This window comes from Phlebotomus papatasi, chromosome 1 (genome assembly GCF_024763615.1).
Source record: "Phlebotomus papatasi isolate M1 chromosome 1, Ppap_2.1, whole genome shotgun sequence".
NCBI lineage: Eukaryota > Metazoa > Arthropoda > Insecta > Diptera > Psychodidae > Phlebotomus > Phlebotomus papatasi.
In genome coordinates this window covers 67,492,832-67,513,457 of record NC_077222.1, presented here as the reverse complement: position 1 = coordinate 67,513,457, position 20,626 = coordinate 67,492,832, and the positions used below count along the sequence as shown (strand labels likewise).

General features: G+C 35.2%; 2 protein-coding genes and 1 long non-coding RNA gene across 3 annotated transcripts; 2 read left to right on the top strand and 1 right to left on the bottom strand.

Annotated features, from left to right (window-relative positions):
* Positions 1-1,496: 1,496 nt before the first annotated feature.
* On the bottom strand, positions 1,497-10,673 carry LOC129798052 (chitin deacetylase 1). The gene is made up of 6 exons (XM_055841021.1): positions 10,449-10,673; positions 10,099-10,347; positions 8,055-8,434; positions 7,719-7,810; positions 5,239-5,761; positions 1,497-1,966 (listed from the first exon to the last, which is right to left on the bottom strand). Exons 1-6 carry the CDS (start codon positions 10,567-10,569, stop codon positions 1,688-1,690), a joined length of 1,644 nt encoding a protein of 547 aa, XP_055696996.1. The 5' UTR covers positions 10,570-10,673; the 3' UTR covers positions 1,497-1,687.
* A 1,533-nt stretch (positions 10,674-12,206) lies between these two features.
* LOC129798047 (uncharacterized) lies at positions 12,207-12,813 on the top strand. Its single transcript, XR_008751380.1, has 3 exons — positions 12,207-12,361; positions 12,439-12,579; positions 12,659-12,813. It is a non-coding gene; the product is annotated as an uncharacterized LOC129798047 (long non-coding RNA).
* A 2,523-nt stretch (positions 12,814-15,336) lies between these two features.
* Positions 15,337-18,068, top strand: LOC129798043 (dynein regulatory complex protein 11). The gene is made up of 3 exons (XM_055840998.1): positions 15,337-16,101; positions 16,180-17,684; positions 17,748-18,068. The coding sequence occupies exons 1-3, from the start codon at positions 15,337-15,339 to the stop codon at positions 17,914-17,916; spliced, it is 2,439 nt and encodes an 812-aa protein (XP_055696973.1). The 3' UTR covers positions 17,917-18,068.
* The last annotated feature ends 2,558 nt before the right edge of the window (positions 18,069-20,626 follow it).

Genomic DNA, 20,626 nt, shown 5'->3' with positions numbered 1-20,626 from the left:
TAATTAATTTTTGTGTTATTAACCTAGAGGAAGCTGTGAGACAATCATAAATCATTTTGATTTTCTTGTTCTAAAATTGATTTAAATTTTTTTAACTACTTCAACGTTTTATCACTTGTCAGAATCTCATTTGAAATTTCGAAAGCTTGATTTGAAAGTAGTAAGGTCTCTTAATCCTTTAACGCATTCAGTCAATGTACTAGAAATACTTGAGATAGAATATTCATATTTTGGGATTAGTTTCCTACAGATTAATAGATGAATTTTTTGAAAAAAAAAAAATTATCCATTATGGGGACGCAGGGAGCTGCCCTCAAACACGTGTCTTAACGGTCACTGAATTTAAATTTTGTACATTAATTTATTACAAACTCTATTGATTTAGATAGAGTAACTATCCAAGAAAAAAAATTGGCAACTAGAATTCAATTAAGTAATGAAGATGGAGGTCAAATTTAACAAATTCGACGGGATGTCGAATTTTCTGTCCGCCATTTTGAGCAAAAATTTTGCATGACTTTCCGCGAAGCGAGAAAAGAACAACAAAATTTATTTCCATCTCGGTCAGGCTATTTTTTCCAAGTAATTGAAGGACTAAAGTAACTAAAGATCCATTCCCGACAGAAATTCGAATATCAATTGCCCAGAAATAAATCATCTAAAATCAGTCAATTTGCGTATGATGTATAATACCATGGTAAGGAATGGGTTAAGGATCAGTGAGTTGTTATTATCGGTGGTTCATAGACAAAATAATGTTTTGACTGCATAAAATTATTTTTACGCCTTATTAGTCAAATTTCTTTTTCTGTTCTTCAGATTTAGAATCAACTTTAGACTTTAGGTGGACTTTTGAATGGACATTTAGCTTTGGGGTAACATTATGTTTTCGAAAATCTATTTAAACGTCTAGTACTGAATGATTCTAATATGCCTGGTTACTCACGAAAGATTTGAATGGGTAAAATTAAGGATACAAGATAGACAGGTCCACTGAATAGAGAAACGTCTGTAGCTCAGTTGGGGTTCGAAACCGTGGATGGTGAACAAATTGAGGTCGCCTCAGAGTAGTTAAATGGGGGTTAATTAATTTTCCAGCAAAACTGTGCGTCGTCATTAATTCCAGGGAGGGAGTAATTGGGGATGAGGAGCATTTTTGAAAATTCACGCAAAAGGAGATGTGTCCCAGAATGACATCGTGTGGTGGGTAATTCTGTGTTTTCCATGAGACTGTTTCATCTCATTTTTTGCCATTTCTTCCCTTCGGCTCCATATTTAATCAGCGCAAATTTTCTAACACAGACTCTGCCATCCTGGGAAAAATGTGCCTTTTCCGTCGCGTCTTTGTCTCTGGTAGGTGGTGTTGTCTCTGCTTTTCTCGCCCCAATACCCCAACTTGTTTCCGGAATATTAAAGTTTTATGTGGAAATGAGAAAAAGAAATCGTTGGTGTTTTATGAGGTGAAGGAACTCCGCGCAAGTCGTCAAACAATGCTCTACAGTTTGTTCTCTTTTTATTCTTAAATACTGGAAAGTGTGTCCTCATGCAGGAGAATGCGAGATAATATTATGCAGCATAAATAACATTTGCCCCCGTACCATTGCCCTTTGCAGTGAGGGAGCATTCCTTGGCGTTCAACAGAGCGTTCAGTGGGAAAATGAGCTGAATCTGGCCAGCGGTATGGGTATCAATCCAAGCCGAATTCATTCCTCAGCCACGGATACTGAGCTGGGCATTCGTTGCATGTGTACAGATACCGATCCTGCTGAAGTACGCGACTGTGGAGCTTGCAGATGTTAGGTAAGTTGCATGCAATTTCATGTGGTTGCAGCTGACGACCTTTGCAACTCCATGGCTCAAATTGGTTTATCTGATTGAGAGGAGTTGGATTACGGATCCATTCGATGGCCTCGTGTGTTGTAACAAAGTATACATCAGGCATTTTCCGCATATCATCCAGGAAATGCTAGAAAAAATATCATATAAATTCATATATTCGGTGCAATTAACTCAGAACCTGTTAATTTTTTGTGACAACTGCTTTAAATTTCAAATTTCAACCAAAATCAATAAAACATTAACTTTTTTCACAAATTAATAGATTTGGCCCGGAATTGGAAATTTTATTAACTTTTTAATTTGCCATGACTGTGATAATACCGGTAATAGAATATTATATAGATTATATGCATGTGAGATTATTCAAATCATTTTCTGTCTCATCATTAATTAACCCTCAGTGAAATTTATTTTTGAATGATAATTATATGAAATACTCTTAAATTATGGATAACAAAAGCATACGTCACTAAGAGAATTATGCAATCAGCATATTTCGTGACAAATTAATAAGTCCATTATTATTTGTCAATATTATCAAATTTTACAAAATTAATCAGGCGAATTTTTATCGTGACAGATCCCTGGGTTCAATATAAATTCACGCAAAAATAATTGATAAAACTTTTAAATAAATTTAAATTATATTTTTCTGTACATTGCCAATCGCTAAAATGGCCATCACAATCAGTTAAGCTTAAGTTTATTGAATTTAACATACATGCTATTTGAATAAAGGTATTAAAACCTTCGGCGATCATTATTTTGGCCGGAAAAAAATATTATTCCATTGTGCATCGGAAAATTGAAACTTTGAAATTTTATTAGTCTTTTTTTACTGTTAAACACCTTTCTTGTTTTATCGCTTCTCGGCCTAACGGCTAAGATCAAAGTGTAGTACTTTTCTTGTTTTTGTTCCTACATGGTATTGTTTCAAAATGTCTGATTTTTGTTTTGAATGTCTTTTCACTGAAGACAACATGATCGATCCTAGGGCCTTTACGTCAGAAATCAATTTATATGAAACATATAAATTTCTTTATTAATATTTTTGCTTTCGTTTTTATTACTGCTCGTATTTAAAGAAAGAATAGTAATTTATATGAAAAAGTTTTACGAGTTTTCAGCTTTTCCCTTACATAATTTTTTATGGTCTTTCCGAAATGGGCCTACGCAAATTTAATACATTTTCGGACAGGTTTTGGAGGCAGCGTGGGTAAAATTTTCTCCATACATATCTCTGGCTAGAGAATTCGTCATTTGAAATATTTAAGGGAAAGTGGGGCACCTTTGAAATTAGGATTTTTCACCTTTAGCTGCACAAACAGAGTAAGAAGCTAAATTATATCACGATAGGGCTCAATTTTATTTAAAAATAGGTGAAAAATTCCAATTTCAAAGGTTCCGCACTTTCAAAGGTGCCCAATTCCCCCTGATGGCCAAAATTTAATTAACCCTTTAAGGATGAGAAGGTCAAAAATTGGGAGTCAGAAAAATATTTTTTTTTCTGACATTTTAGAGCAAAACACAAATTATTTAGAAGGCCATAGGAAAGATTTTATTTTTGGGTCACCTGTGATCCCTGTGATCCAATCGTCCTTAAAGGGTTAATCTAGGCCTAGGGTTTATTTCCAAACCGATATAGTCAAATTTGAATTTCATTGGAAGAGGTATTGAAATTTCGTCGGTTGCCTCAGCAACTGTGCTAACTGCATTTACTTTGTGTCAGCATTCGTTGTAAGCAAAGCAACGCTGCGCGGCGTTTGCAATGAATGCAGACACAAAGCAGATGCAGTTAGCACAGTTGCTGAGGCAACCGACGATTTATAACCTGATTATCTTCAACCTGTTAAATGATTTTTACTCATTTCTCTTTATAACTTTCTTTTTAAAATGTCAAATATTAAATTTTACCTCAAAATAAAAGGTTGAAGATTTTTCTGAACCTATTGGGAAGGATAATAAAATTACTATTACTATTACTATTATGTAAAAGTATAATTCATGGAGAGCTATATCTATGTCGAGCATTCTACAAAGTTAGGACGTTTTGTTATCTGTTTTTATACATTACCTACAATGTAAAAAATCAATATATATATTTTTTTAAAGAAATTTCGTTGATATTATGTTTAAGATTTAGAGCAGAATCACATTGACAGTAAAATGCTCATCGTATTTCGTTAATTTACGCATTTTCGTTGCAAGTCTTACGCAAATTCTCGATTACCGTATTACCTTATCTCATATCCAGGGCACTAGGTGAAAATAATATAAGAAAATTGAAGAAATAAAACGAAAATGCGATAAACTGTGAGCAAAAAAACTGTACGATTAATTTCTCTTATAGTTTTTTTGCTCACCGTTTATTGAATTTTCGTCTTATTTCTTCAATTTTCTTATGTAATTTTCATCTAGTGCCACCGAGTATGAGATAAGGTAATACGGTAATGGAAAATTAGCGTAAGAATTGCAATGAGAATGAGTAAATTAACGAAATACGGTGAGGCTACGGCGAGCATTTTATTGTCAATGTGATTCTGCCCTTATGCTAAAAATTTATATTGTCTTTCCATTATTATTTAATTTCAATTTTAAGAAAAATATGCAATTTGGTTATTAATCAAGTATGCACGAAGGAATCAGTTCTGAAATCAGTCATGCCGTGCGAGAACAATTGATTATAAGTTTTCTTTCGTGAAAATCGGTAAAAGTCGGGGAAAAGTGCCGAATGTGAGCCAGGGAGTGCTCCTGCTTAGATGAAAATTATGGATAAGTTACAAAGACTACATAGTGCATTCTGTGAATTGTATTGGTTAGTGAACAGCTAGAATGATATACCATCCGATGACGGTGGATGAAAAGGAGGATTTTCTCTCAAGAAAGAATTTCGAGGTTTCAGAAAACATCGTGAAATATAAGACGGTGGCAATTTCGGAAGGATCTAGGCCGTATAACCTTAGGAAGATCCTTTACTGATTGTGCTAACCTGTAAGTTATTTACAATAACTATTAACTACTTAACCATGAAAGGCTGGAGGGACAGAACAAGTATTTTGATAATTGTTTATTACATGTCCTATAAATTTAAAAGCCGTATAGTTGGAAAACAATTTGAGAATTGCAATTTTACAATATTGAAAAATATCTACAATGCAAAAGTTCATAACTCTAAACCAATTACTTTACTGTATCTCACTCTATAGATTTTTTGTGTACTTTTGAATCAGGTTTATGAGAAAATCGTCTGAAAATTATATTCTTCAAAAGCATCTGAGATTGTTTTTGATTGAAAAATAAAAATAATGTAAACAAAATAAGAAATAATCAAAAGTTAACGTATCCATGTTGCAAGTTCACTTAGTTTAATTTTTTTGATCAAAACTAAAAATAACTCACCATAAAAGCATCCTTGTAATCATTATTGCGGAACCAAGTGGTATGGAAAAAGAGCCCAAGTGGAGCTCTGTTGGTGAGGTAGTGTCTCTTAAAGTTGTGCGTAAACATTTTGTACATCTCTTCGCCATTCATGTTTGGTGGACAAGTGTCTACCATTCCACAAGTATACTCTCCAGCTTCCAGTTGGTTCATCACTACTTCCCAGATTCCAGCATAACTCCTTGAGGGACAGTTTTGGTTGCTGCCCATGCAAGTGTGGGGCATTTTGTGGTCCAGGGTATATGGCCAGAGTGGTGGGTTTGAAAAGGGTGCCACCATTGATGAATCATACTCAAATCCAAACTCCTTCATCATTAGAAATTGTCTGTTCCATCCGACTCTCAAAAATGGCACTCTGATACCTCTTAAATCCTCCATTCGCACATTCGCGAACTTGTTGATGATGTTGGCCTGACCCACCATCTCATCGAACCAGTCCTCAATTGTAGCATTCCTAGACCACCAGTCTTCAGGGCCTCGATGCCTTGGGGGTATAGAAAAGAAAGTCTCATTATTCTCTGTGCGTTTTGCGGAAAGCTCCTCATGAAATTCAGCCATTAACCATTTATCCCTGAAGCAGTTGTTTGGGAAAAGAGTGATGGGAAATGGGCCAATAAAATGCCACAAAATTATGGGTTTTCGAGAAAAATTGGCCAAAATTGAAATACATTTTACGGCTGCAGTAGATGGCTTTTGTGGTCATTCACTGAGCCATTAACATCTCCCTCGCACTGAGTAATTATACCCAACTAATTAAGTTATTCATGCAATATTTTACAATTTTCAGAGATTAATTTACAGGCATCATTTCCGGGAATTATGCGTAACATCAAAATTTTTAATCAGAGTTGAAGTGTCTTACGGTCCAAATAGATTCAGTCGGACCATCCTAAAAATTTAGCAGTAAAGATTTACCCTAAACTATTTTACAATTAGTTTGATTAAGGTCTTTTGCATAAACTTCCTTTAACTAATCCTTTACTGGAAATTTGCAGGCTAAATAATCTCAAAGATCAGCTCGAGTCTATTTTGGGCTATTAGACTATACTATCATCTAAGTAGAGATGATAGTTTGAAATGAGGAGTTCCCTTTAAAGAGCCGTTTTAAATTAATTTCGGAATTTAAAATGATCTTTAAAGCGTATCTTTAAATATCTGATCTTTAAGTAATAAATCATAAAATCATTTTCCATCAAATTATTTCTATAAAATTTGTTGATAGTATTATTCCTAGTTTAGTGCAACTTATTATACATGTGATCGATCGCATAACTACATGAAGTAGTATACATTTTGATAGTTTTTAAATTTAAAGGCATTAGGCTAATTCATCCTGAATAGAGATTATCATGATGTGATTTCTTCTGTAATTCTGCAAAAAATGCAATTATTGTCGGCGAAAATTGCTTGCAATGTGCAGAGGCTTTTAGAGGTTGGTATTTTCTAAATGTTAATGTATAAAGGGCTGGTAAATTATCTCACGTTTTCCGAAATGCTTGAACTTGTGACGTAGATGCTAGATCTTAAAAGCGGTGGCAGCCAAAATCCCGAAAGCCAAAATCCCGAACGCCAAAATCCCGATAAGGCCAAAGTCCCGAAAACCAAAATCCTGAAAGCCAAAATCCCGAAAGCCAAAATCCCGAATATTCAAAATCCTGAAAGGAATGAAATTATATGGAGGAAAATGTTTCGAATAATTTCCTAAGACACAGAAGATTTCCCTTTGCCCCCCGCAAGCGCGGGTACAATCGCGGGACTTTTAAGAATTTGGGATTTTGGTTTTCGGGATTTTGGCCCATTTGGGATTTTGGCTTTCGGGATTTTGGCTTTCGGGATTTTGGCGTTCGGGATTTTGGCTTTCGGGATTTTGGCGTTCGGGATTTTGACTGGGACCCCTTAAAAGTACTATCTCATCATTTTCTTTATACCGGTTTTCAATCGATTTGAACTGATTGAAAAATCAGCCAAAAGATCACCCAAAATAGCAAGTAATACATTTGATTTCCTGACGAAATTTGCTTACCGTTTCATAATTGGTTATTTTTTGGTTCATAACCGATTGAAACCGGTTTAGACCTATCAGATATTCCAAAACCTTTTCAACGCAATCTGGCTTAATTAAACCATATAGATCGAAAAACAATTACAAGATGTATCTATTTTCAATCTAGAATCTTTCAACTCTGTTAAGTGCCTTTGAGGAAAAAAACCGTTAAAGTGTACGTATATTATATATAAATAGCACAAAGCTTCTCATTGAGAAAACTTTCTTTGGGAATAATGCAGAATATTTTTATCATCGAAGAAGTTCAATATCAAAAGGTTCTCCTAGGCGAGTGAATGATGCCTCCTGCTCATTCGGATGGTCACTGGAGGATGTAGTGAAGAGAAATAGGATGCTGTTATGGTTTTCCCGTAAATGTCACAATAATTTTACTTACGTTATTGAGTGCACAGCAATTTCATGTCCATCATTCCACATTTTCTGCACTTGCTGGTAGTTGGTATATTGATGGGAAATATAAAAAGTGGACTAGTGTTGGATGCGTGTTCGATGAGATGGAAAAGAGAGGGGAAAACTTATAAGAATCTCTGTGATGAAAAAAGTGCAAGCTGCAAAAAACTCATCGTGTGTGACTCTCACGATGCTTTGGAAATTGCTAGTATTGGAGACATTTCGAAATTTCACTCTTTGCCACAATTTCTGCATATAGTAACGCACTTTGGAGAGTCACAGATGGGTTTATTTTTTTTACTTGACCATATAAAGATTTCACCTTTATCGGGCATCCGTTGGGATTCTTTCGTTCAGCTGTGAAGATCTTTTTGGTGTAAAGATCCCAATTCTCAAAGTTGATGGCATCGTCGAAAGTTAGTAGAATCATCTGGGGCACTTGATTGGGATCCAAGCGTCCTGGGATGATTGTTCCATCTTTTGAGCAGAAGCATTCGGGAAGTTGACAGGTGGATAAATCGCAGGTTGATGCAGCATTTGGGTCATTGCTTACATCGCACCAGCCTTCGTCTGATCCATCAGGACAGTCAACGCTTCCGTCGCAGAAGTACTCGTTCGGCAGACAGGTCCCGTCTCCACAGCCTAGGTGACTCCTGTCCGAACAGTTTGCTTCAGCCAGGAGGGGTTTTGGTACTTGGGGTTCTAAATTCAAAGTAATATGGGTTTGAAACTAAAAGTTTAATCTCGTTCCCGAAGGTTCCACTAAACTGGTATAGTTTGGAAGATAAATTGTCTCAATTTTACTATTTTAAAGGGGTCTTCAGACTAGAGGAGCAGCCCAGTTTCCGAAGGTATTAAAATCTTAAATAGCAACCAATTTTTTGGATTCTCAGAATCTAATGTATCATTGTCCTGAATAATCCAATCCTGAGTCTAAATTTTTCAAAAAAAATCTTGAGTGTGAAAAAATTAGGGAAGTTAAGTCATATGGCTAAACTTTAGGTCTAAAGCCCGTAAAGTCAAAATTTCTCCAAAGAATTTCCTAAAGAATATTTAATCTTTTGAGAACAAATTGGCAATCCATCAGTGAGAAAATGAATTTTAATCATATTTCTAAAGGTAAAAAATAAAAAGCAGTATAAAATTACTTTTGGTCAGTAAAACCATGAAACAAATTTATATTTAATAGATTAGTTGTTTTGTTTTTACTTCTAGAAGTACGAGTAAAATATTATTTTCCTATTGACGCGGAAAAATAATCGTAAATTTCATTTTTTAACATTAATCTGAAGATATTTAGTTCTGCGTTATATTTATATAGGTCAGAAAAATCCAGCAGCATGAAAAAGCATCCCTGTTATTAAGATCTTGCTCTTTGGCTGTCCACAAATGGTGTGGATAATTCTTCCAATGTGAGAATAATTTAAAACGATTAAATGAATGAAATTCGTGTGAATATTAAGGCTCAAATCATAATATCATAATTAAGAGGAAGATTAGGAAGGAGAGTAAATTGTTATCATAATTTAAGAAGAGATTAGTAAAGTTTTAAAAAGTTAGTATTCATAACAACCAACTTTATTTACTTAAGTATAATTTGAGAATTAAGGCTATTACTTAAATAAATTACTTAGCACAGTCATAGCTCATAGATAAATCGAGAGACAGTTTAATTTAAAAATGTTGGGAACGTAGTTTATCAATTTTAATTACGCTAAGTATTTATTTTACAGGCATTTTGGATCTCTATAGGATCGCAGACAAATCCTCTTATTAGTGTTTAGAATCTGTATTCAAGTCACTATTCGCTTAACCCTTTAAGGACAATAGGAACACCGCGGTGTCCCAAAAAACAAATCTTTCTTCCTACGGCCACCTAAGGTTATGTCTTGTTTTTAAAATTCAGAAAAGGTGAGTTTTTCTTACCCCCAATTTTTGACCCTCTCGATCTTAAAGGGTTAATTGACTACTCAAATTATAGAACTTAGAACAAAAATGTTTAATTAACAACATGCATTAGTCCCTTATATGACCGACTTTAAAATCTATTTTTTAAGGGGTAAATGGTTAAAGATTAAGTTCAGGTTCAAAGTTCAAAAATAAGAACTTAAAGAATTTGGTTGTGTTTTCTTAATGTTCGTTAACTTTTTTCGGAGAGATTCAACCATATCTTTTGTTTTGGATGGCAAAATTTTGAATTAGTGAAGAGCCTCTTCGGGTGAAATTTCGTTTGATGCCAAGACAACGTGTGAAATTTTTTTTAGATAATGTATCCAGTGAGACAGCGCGACGGAATAAGAAATGAGACGCTGAAATGAAAGTCAATGGCGAGGTAGAGTGCAATAAACTCAAGTCATAATACTGACCGGCTGTTATATCACAATTATCGACATTGCTCTTGAAGTCGCAAATCTGTCGAGTGACGTCAAAGAGAAGTCCAACGGAACACTTGAACTCAAACACTTCACCCTCGAGGCATAAGTAGTACTTGGAACATTCTGCATTTGACCACATCTTATGTACCGGACGTTCTGGGTTACGATAGAAACGACCGTCTTCAATGCAGGAAATAGTATTCTTGAGGCTCCGTTTCGTGAGATTTCCGCCACATGAAACTGGAATGTGGAAAGAAATTTTTCTGTTGACATTCTGGCCCAGAAAAGTATACACGCAAACTTGCACCACTTCTTGAGCCTCATCATTCCACCCAACATACCATTTTCGGTGAAATTGATGAGCAAAAACAACATCACTATCACTGAATATTGAACAGAGCTTGGAGTCACTTGGTCACTTTTACTCATGGTCTTTGTCGTGCGTCGCGGCATTTTTTTCATTTCCACTTAATAATTTCTTTTTGGTATCACACCTCGCACTTTCTGAGGCACCTAGCCCGCGATGGTTAAGCTGGTCTTACCTCAACAACGTCGCGAATCCAACTAAACCTCGATGGCAATCTCTCTAACTGGTATGATTGAGTCCAGCACCTTTTTTTTTACCATCGTCGCATCTTGCGTGTCTTGCAGACACGATCGCTGCTTTGACTGCGAAAGTTTCATTGGATATCAATGAAAGCTTCCCTGAAAAATTCCATCGTGTCCGTTATGTCCATCGCACTTAATGATGGGGACAGCAAAGAAAGTATTAAGTTGATTTCTTGATTGACCTAAGCTGATGCTACATTGTTTTATTTTCTCAAAGACACAGAGGCTTTGAAAGAAGTTTATAAAGAAAGACTGTAACTGATATTTAAGCCAATTACACATTAATAAAAAATATAATTAGTAATTGTGCCACATATGTATCTATTATAGGATGATTTTTGGTCCTTTACTTCCTGCTCAATTCACGAAATTGGTATTAAATTAGATGAATGTGTCTGTAATGACCCTTGATGTCTTTCACTAAATTTTTTCAACAAGTTAAGATACTGTAGGCTTGGTAAAATGTTAAAATACTAAAGAAAAGCATTGTCTAACATGAGAAAACTATTTATAGTTTTCAACTACAAAATGTGAACCAAAATATTTAAAGTACAATATTCAAATATAAATTTTTATTAATCTTATTATAAACCGAGTAATCGAACCACGGAATACTTTTTTCATCAATTTATTTTATTAAACAGTTTTTAAAGGTACAAATTTCGAAAGAGCTGGAATTATAATCTTAAACGGAAGATCTATAAAGTATTTTTCATTAAAATCATTCTGTCAATAAGTTTTCAAAAGATAGTCAAAATAGAAGAATGTTAAATAAAAGAAGTAAAATATCAAAGTTTATGAATAAGGCTTAGTACAAAATTCTCAAAGAATAAATCGATGGTATTATTCCATACTATGCTATCTCGAAATAACAACTTTTCAGTAAAGTCATTTGAAGTTGGCAAATTCCTGTGCCGGACCGTGTAATTTTTTTTCGAAAAAATTGAACATCTCTTCACCTAAACGTCGGATGATCATCAAATTTTCATTAGACGCTGAGCTCGATCTCAAGAATAACATAGCTCTGTGCAAAAAAATTGCATGAAGTTAAAATATTTAATAAAATAGTTTTTCTCATCGGTTAAAAATAATTTTTATTGACAATCAAAAATAAAAATTAGCATTGATGGAATCAATTTATTACTTCTTTATATTTCTTTTGATGCTGATCTGTGCAGAGCTCAAATTACCATGGCTTTTATAATGGGTTTCGTTTTGAAAAAGCATTTTAAAATGTATAATATATAATTTGCATTTTAATAAACGAAAACAAATGTAATAAGAGAGAAATATGATAACTCTATTGTTCTTTCTCTGAAATTTTAATATATTTTTTTTATCAATTGATAACAGTTTCAATTTAAGTTCAAATCAGCAGATTAGAGAAATATATTGAAAGAAATAGTTTAAAATCTCATTACACACAAGCAATTAAATTACTTTTTTCTGAATTTTTCGACTATATAAGACGATTCGCAGCCGAGGAATTTACAAGTTATTAGAAATAATTAGTTGAGTGCACTAAAAATGAAAATGTTTGTGAAGTTCTTTTTTGTGTCAGTTATCTTGGCAGTTTTCTTATTGCATTCTGCAGAATGTAAATACAGAATGCAACGATCAGTCATGCAAAGTGCTGCTGACACAAGTTAATATTTAATTTAATTATTTTAGTACTCAAAACAGAGGTGATCTACATGTGTTTTATTCATACTATAATTTCAGTAACCCAAATCATGCAGTCGGATTTAGTTGCCGCCCTTAGGACTTTTATAGTGGGTTTTATGAAAAACCTTATGAAGTGCATGTTACACAAAAATTCAGGCGGAATTACTCAAAGTTCGAATTCCGAAAATCACCATTAAGGTATTAGATACTAACTGATACTTTGTTTTACATTTCTGATTAATATGTTTTGAATATTCTCAATGTTTGTCTGATACAGGGCTGAAAAAATTGGATATGCCAAATTTTTGGAAAGAGCAAGCATAGTTTCATGGACAGAATATATCTAAAAATGCAGAAAAATGCTTAATGACGGATCCATCACCTTATGTATATTTAAACAAAGGTTGAAGAATAAAATCAAGAACATAGAAATGTGTTAATGTGTTATTGTATCACTGTATTTGTAAAAGTATAGTGCAGTTTCGAATATTTAAATTTTTAGCCCTTTGTATGTTGACTATGGGTCCTAGTCAAAATCCCGAAAGCCAAAATTCTGAAAGCCAAAATCCCGAAAGCCAAAATCCCGAAAGCCAAAATCCCGAAATCCGAAATCCCGAATGGGTCATAGCTACTCCCACGATTGCACCCGCGCTTTGTTGGAGACAAAGGAAAATTTTCTGTGTCTTGGGAAATCACTCTAAACATTTTCTCCATATAATTTCATCCCTTTGAGGATTTTGAACATTCGCGATTTTGGCTTTCGTTATTTTAGCTTTCGGGATTGTGGCTACCACCGGTTGACTATATCATTACTGGACCTTAAAGCGAAAAATCCCTCTACTCATTGCTTATCTGTTCGTTCGTAAATTTGTTATCAGACCTATAGGATAAATGGTACGAGATATTGACTTGAGGCTTTTAGAAAAATTTCAGAAGATCTTATTTCTAAATGGATATAAAATAAGGTGAAAGAAAAACATATTGCCACTTTTAGAATCTTTTTGTTATGATCTCAATAGTTCAGTACCATTTGGGATAAAAAAATTGATCACCTCTTTTTGGCGGAAATGCCTGCTTAATCTTAGTGAAACTGCCAACAAGTGTTTCCTATATTGATTTCAACGATTGAAGTGTTTCTTCAATCCTTGAAAAAAGTTTAGCAGTTTTACACAGTTCAACAGTTTTTTCTTAAGTATCTTGCCAAATCATGTAAGTTAAATAGGTTTTGTTTTTAACATAACTTTTTGGCTATCTGAAAAATTATAACTTAATTTTCAGATATTCATTTCTTGTATATTCCTATTCATCCTACTTCTTTTAAATATTCAATTCTAAATTCAAACTTAAGAAAAGGCTTTCATTTTAGAATTAATCTTAACTGATTTAATTCAAAAATGAGTGGGTGATTGACATTTTTTTTGTAAATCCTGATGTATAAATTTGCAAGCGATATTTAAAAAAAAATGACTTGTGAATTGATTCAATTTGGTTCCGATTCCGAATCGGTAAAGGGGAAAGTCATGTAAAAGGGATTTTGCGAAATGCTGGAACTTCCGCTCATGTTGCTTTCTACTACAAGTTAGATCGATAAATAAATTTGAGTTGAAGCGAATTTGATTTGAATTTGTTTTTGTCTTACCGATTGATAATGATGATGAACAAAAATTATGTCGAATATTTCTCATTTATTTGGTTTAGAACCATCTTCGTATTGGTTGGAAGGTTTAGCTATTCCAATGATGGAGTGATCAGAAGAATTATTCACTGTTAATATCACGTATGGCCAGTAGTAGTGCTGAGCCCGCCGGTAATTGTATTACTATCAGAGTTTTAACAATTGTTTTCAAGCATACATTGCCCAATTGTTTGACCGACCAACGTGGTGTTCAATCTAAGCTAATTTTCATAATTTATTGATCCACTGGAGGTCCCCAAATTACTTTAAACTAAATTTACAAAAAATATAGAACATTTGTAGAAAATCATTCTTAATAGATCGGATAAAATTTTCTGTCTTTAAGGCATCTACACACTGGAAACAATTGTCGTCAATTTTTTTTGAAAGAAATAACCTAGCGAAAAATATTAAAATTTCGTCATAATGAAAATATTTGACGAAAAAGTCCTGAAAATGTAGAGGACTTTACGATGAATTGAACCATCGGTTGTCTGTTTGAAACCCCTAAAATTTTTATGATATGCAACTTATGACCTGTAGTTTTACGTTTCCAAAGTGTAGCCTTGAAGATATCTTCTTTCTTAACTTCAAAGTGTTCTAATGACTCTTATTTCATATTTTATATTAGGCGTATCATGTTGACCTGGGTCATGATCGGCACATTTGTACAAAAAATAATACAGTGAGGTGTTTTAAGGAGCAATTGGCTGTATTAAACTAAACCATGAATGCCTTGATTATATGCATTTGAAACTTTCTTGTGCTTAATACTGCCCCACTTTACAATATGCACTTTTATGGCACCTACATGCTAGAGAAATTTATGTCCATATTTGGCCTTATTGAAGACATTTTGATGTTTTTGCTACACAAGCATGAAAAACTTGTTTCAATATCCTAAATATTGACGAAAACTTCTTATAGTGTGTAGAGGCTATTAAGCTGCAGTGGGCATATTTGAAACATTTCCTGAATCTTTCACTCTCACTCAATCAAAATGGGAAAAGTTACGAGCCCTCGAGCAACATCGTGTGAGACGTGAAACTTTCTTCCAAGCCAATGCCGATGGCCATTGAAGAAGTGTTTCGTTGCCAATCAATGGCTCATTGAGGCATCATTGGTGCATGTATGTGTGTGATTTGTTGGCCCCTAAGAGTGTATAGTAGAGTTTCCATGGAGAGGCACAAACAATGGTTCAATTGTTTGGTGCGGGATTGAATTAATTGCCCAGATCGAATTCTTCAGTGTGTGAAAGTGGCCGGAAGTGCTCGCGAAAGATGTCCAATTACACGTACAATAAACTGTGGCATGAGACACAGAAGCATTTGGAGAGTGTGGCTGTGTCGGACTTTGAGAATCAGGCACTTGAACCGCAATTTGATAAAAGTGCCGCGCAAACGGCCATATTTGAACTGTATGTAAAGTACATCTGTATTGCGAATAAGCTTGAGGAGATTTATGACCAGATGGTCCAGCCCCAGAAACGTCTGCTGGTTAGGAAGGTGCTGGATGCGTGCTTGGGAAGGGTTGTGGAACTCAAAGCTGACCTGGTTAATATCGATATCATGGAGTTCAGCTACAATGATGAGGTGATTGAGAGATTGGGCCTCACTCCTCTGGACATTGAGATTCGAGTGCCTCGGTACTTTCGACGGGAAAGGGAGAAGGAGCTGGCACAGCGCAGAGAAACTATGGATGAGATTCTGAAGAAGCTAGGATGTTTGGACGAGGAGGAGGAGGAGGAGAAGATGACTGAACTGGAAGCCATCAGGGTGATTCAGATGCACGAGAGAGCACGCCAGGGCAGACTTCGAGCACAATTCATGAAGGAGATTCGCCTGCTGAAGGAAAAGGGAAAGCCAGAGAGTGGGAAAGACAAGACAGATTCGGGATTGATTGCCGCCATGAAGATTCAGAAGGTGTGGCGGGGTTTTGCCACCCGAAAGAAGACACGGAGGCGGAAGGTGGAGGAAATGGTGCTTATTGGCATGATTCCGCCACTTACATCCACCAGACCAGAGTGCCTGGAGAAGAGTGAAAATGTATGAGAAAGTCATTAATTCCTCTGGCACTTTTCACACCAATTAGCTCTTGATTGATTTTCTCATCTAATTTTCCAGCTAACACAGCTTCGCTACAGCATTCAGGCTGAATTTCAGGAGGAGTTCCAGAAAGCCCTGCAAGGCACCAAAGAGGAGATAAACACAAAGCAAGGTTCTGTCATTTCGGAGGACATTGCCGATGAGATAAGGAATTGGTTCAAGGAGTATAAGGGCCGCACTGGGAAACTTCCTGACTTCCCTTCTGAGGAACACGGAGGGTCACGGCACTTGTTGAGTCGTCAAGGAACAGAGAGTGAAATGAGTCGATCCTCAGCTCCTTCTTCTAAAGAGTCTAAGAAAGCAAAAGATAAGTCTAAGAGCGCAGTAAAGTCTGGTGACATTAACGTTGAAGATACCTTTGAGAATGGCTACAAAGCCTCTCAAAGTTCGTTTTTGCCAGAACTTAAAACCGGGATTGAGGAGTTTAATGACACATGGCGCGACAAGGATGAGACTCAGAATGCCAAGCAAAGTCATTATGAGGATATGATATTTAACGAAAAGTATGCTGAAGTTGAGGATGAGCTCCGGAAGGTTGTAGATGATATGATGAGACAGGAGTTGGAACTTCTGCAGGCAGCTTTAGACCGCGACCGTGCTCAAAAGGGAAAGAAAGTTAAGAAGAGCAACAAGAAAGCTCGGAGAAGTGGGAAAAAGGGAAAGAAAAAGAAGGAGAAGGATCTGACCCCAGATCGAACAACTGAGTCTCTGTTTGAAGAGCTCTTCATGAATGGGATCATTAAGAAGTATCCAGAAACACCTTTAAAGTCTTTTTTGGGTGATAAATCTTATGTAGCTAGATCAGGGATTAATCCAACTCCTGGGGATATCCGTCAGGTGATCATTGAGCATTGTATCCTGCCTTTGGGGTCAGAAGTTGTGAGGAACTTTGCTCCCTGTGTTAGATCAATCTTGCTCACTGGGTCTAAGGGGGCAGGGAAGAGGACCCTAGTTAATGCAATTTGTACTGAGGTCGGTGGGACTTTGTTTGATCTGACTCCAGCTAATATTGTTGGCAAATATCCGGGAAAATCTGGCCTGATTATGTTGATGCACTTGGTGAGTAAGGTATCAAGGTTACTACAGCCATCGGTGATCTATATGGGGGATGCTGAGAAACCATTTATGAAGAAGATCCCTAAAACAGATCGAACTGACCCTAAAAGATTGAAAAAAGACCTACCAAAGTTGGTGAAAAATATCGGACCTGAAGATCGCGTAATCTTCATAGGGACTTCCTGTGCTCCTTGGGAGGCTGATCAGAAGCTCTTACAGCAAGCCTATAACAGGTTCATCTACATTCCCCGGCCGGATTATGGAACTTTATCATATGCCTGGAGGACCTTGCTTAGTCAATATAGTGGGGTCCAAAGCACGTTTGATTCAGGAGCAATGGCCAAGATTTCCGATGGGTATACTATAGGTTCAGTAGTAAAATGTCTCAAGGAGGTGATAACGTGCAAGAGAATGCTGCAGCTCCGACTACAGCCATTAACTCATGTAGAACTCATTAATTCCTTGAGGTATGGATATCGCGAGAAAGTTTCTATTCTCAGTTTCTGAGTACATTTCCTCTGACTCTGCAGCACGAAGGATCCGGTGTACCGGGAAGAAGAGGAGGCCTTTCTGACGTGGTGGGGAAAGACGCCTCTGGGTCGACGAAGACAGCGTGTGTTGGAGTTGGAGATGGAGGCGAGGATTGAGAAGGAGAATGCCAGCGACAAAGCCAAAAAGGGGGCCAAGAAGAAAAAGTAATTTAAACCACATCGTATTCTGTTTGACTTCCACGTACGCAGCGCATTTAATGTAGGGAATTACTTAGTTCCAATGTTTTACTTATCATCACTTTAATTTACATCCGATAAATTCAGTCAACACCTTCGCCCGAGCTTCCGCATATTGGCAGTTTCCGGGTACGGAAGGAGGATGTTTGGAAGAAAATTGGTGTATTACATATGTATTTCTCTCGAGATTCCCGCGCTCGTATCTTATACTTTTCGATTACATGGAGTCCTCTCCAAATCATGCAAACATATTGAAATGCTTTCCCCATTCCCATTTTCAAAGGAAAACACTCTGAAATATTGAAGAGTATTCTCGTCTCTTCCAGGAAATTCGAGAAGACGAAGATATATTTATTAATTAATTCACAAATAATCGATTCCCAATTGAGACTTCCTCAGGGATTCCATTGACATATTCTCAGGAATTTCATCTCACAAACTTATCATTTGGAGAAGGGTGTTATATTTTGGGCAAGTCTTAAGCATATGGGGAGAAATTTCTGAAAACTTTGCGCAACATAAATGAAATAGTTTCTGCAGAGTGCTACAGAAGTCTTTAATAAAGTGTTAAATTTTGACAATAGATTGAAATCGCAAAAATAATTAATTTTAAATTGAGAGAAATTCTCAATGAATCAAACTTTTGTTTGGAAGAAACAGATTTAGATCTGATAATAAATTTAAAAAGAGCAATGACAGGGCAATTCACAGAATACTCGAATTGTTATGAGTAACAGGAATTTTAATTCAACGAAATTTGGTACATATTACTAAATCTGTGAATTTCACTAAATAGGGTAAGTGTGCCAAATTCCGGCCAGCTTGCAATTTCGGCCACTATTTTTGTTCCTCGAATTTCCATGAACTTTTAGATTTTACGTACTCTAGAGATTATACAATGCAAAAGAATAACAAAAAATGTAGCTTCGACAAACAAGATGACGTGAAAGATATTTGAAGAATTCCCAATGGGCAAAGAACTATGAGAATGAACGTGGCCGAAATAAGGCACCAAAGCTATGTCAACATTTTTATTTATTTTAAAATGTATTAAGAATGATTTTAGAGTAAATAAAGACGATAAACTGTCTACAAGGTTCCAAGCAACACTCCTTAAGAAGAAGTAATTAAAATATTCAATTTGTATTAGTGATATAGCATTTAAAACTTGAGACTTTGGCGCTTGCATGCAACTATGCCGAAATTTGGCACACTTACCCTATATGCTAAATTTACGCATCTCATAAAATTTCATATGTGGTAGAATTATTTTTAGTAATAAATAAAAATAATGAAACTCTGAAGAATGTTACCAAATGCAGGGGCATTTGACGAACTAGAGACGATCGCCTCAATTCTCAGATACATTTTTAGGGGTTTAGTATTTAAATAAATCTTTAAAGACTGATATGTATTTTCGAACATTTTTTTTTTAAATCTCTGTTTAAAAACAACAGAATTCGCTATAATTAAGTTAAAATTGATCTTTTAAAATTTTTAACATTTTCCATAATTAAGTTGATCTAAAAGCCCTTCAAATCCTGAAATTTATAATGTGATTTTTAATAAGAAGCATCATTCGTTTTAAAGTTATAACAGGAAATTCTTATTTTTAGCACTATGTTTAAATTAGCTTTGTTTATCTTAGAACTGAGAAAGATATTTTTAATCATTTGATCTATAGCACCGATCTTCGCAAAAAAAAATTACCGCGATATTAAAAAATGTGTTTAGATCTCATTTTTTCTAAAATGCAAGGATATAAAACATTCTAGATTGTGAGTCAAAGGAGATAGAGGTTAAGGTATGCAACTGTAGGAATCCGTAAAATTTAAAGAGTTTACCAATTTCTTTTTCTGAGTTCCATGTATTGATAAAAGTTATGAAGGTGGAATAATTTACCATAGAGACTTCTACAGTTTCAAAAATTACTTTATTGACAAATGGGAAATGTCGGTTTCTTTAAAAACTTTATGAATATTGTAAAGGTGAAAAGTTTGCGTTTGAAAGTTACTTTGGTCATATAAAATACACTATGCGAAACTTAAGTAGTTTCTAACAAAATCTGGAAATCCAAAACCCAAAGTTAAAGTGTCGGTAAATTTGAATTGTGTGTTCAACCTTTAAAAGACGACTGATATACCGGTGTCCTAAATTCAAAAACATTTTTTTCTGACTATTTAGAGGACAAAATAACTTTATAGAGTTAAAAAATTGTTTTTGTTTTTAGAACACAGGTATTCCGCTCGTCCTTAAAGGGTTAAGGATAGTATAAGTTGTGGTCTGCTAACTTTACCATAAACTTTCTGCAAATATCAAAAGTTGAAGAGTTATGCAAAGATGTAACAGGAGTTTAGAATGGATGTTGTCGCGTTGGTTGTTTGAGTGCTGATAGTAATTATTATTAAACTTTCGATATTTTTTGATAAATGCCAAAAGATTGCAGTGATGATTTTTTTAAATTTATTTTTTTATCATAAAGTAAAAACCAATAGCTTCTTTCCATCATTCGTACAATTTTGGCTTAAGGGCAGAATCACATTGACAGTAAATATGCTCACCGTCACGGTCAATTCCTCACCGTACACTGGTAAAAATAAAAGGGTCAAATTGACCCTTTTCCAAAGGATGGATCATATTTGACTCTTTGAAAGGGTCACCAGGTACCCTTCGAAAGGGTC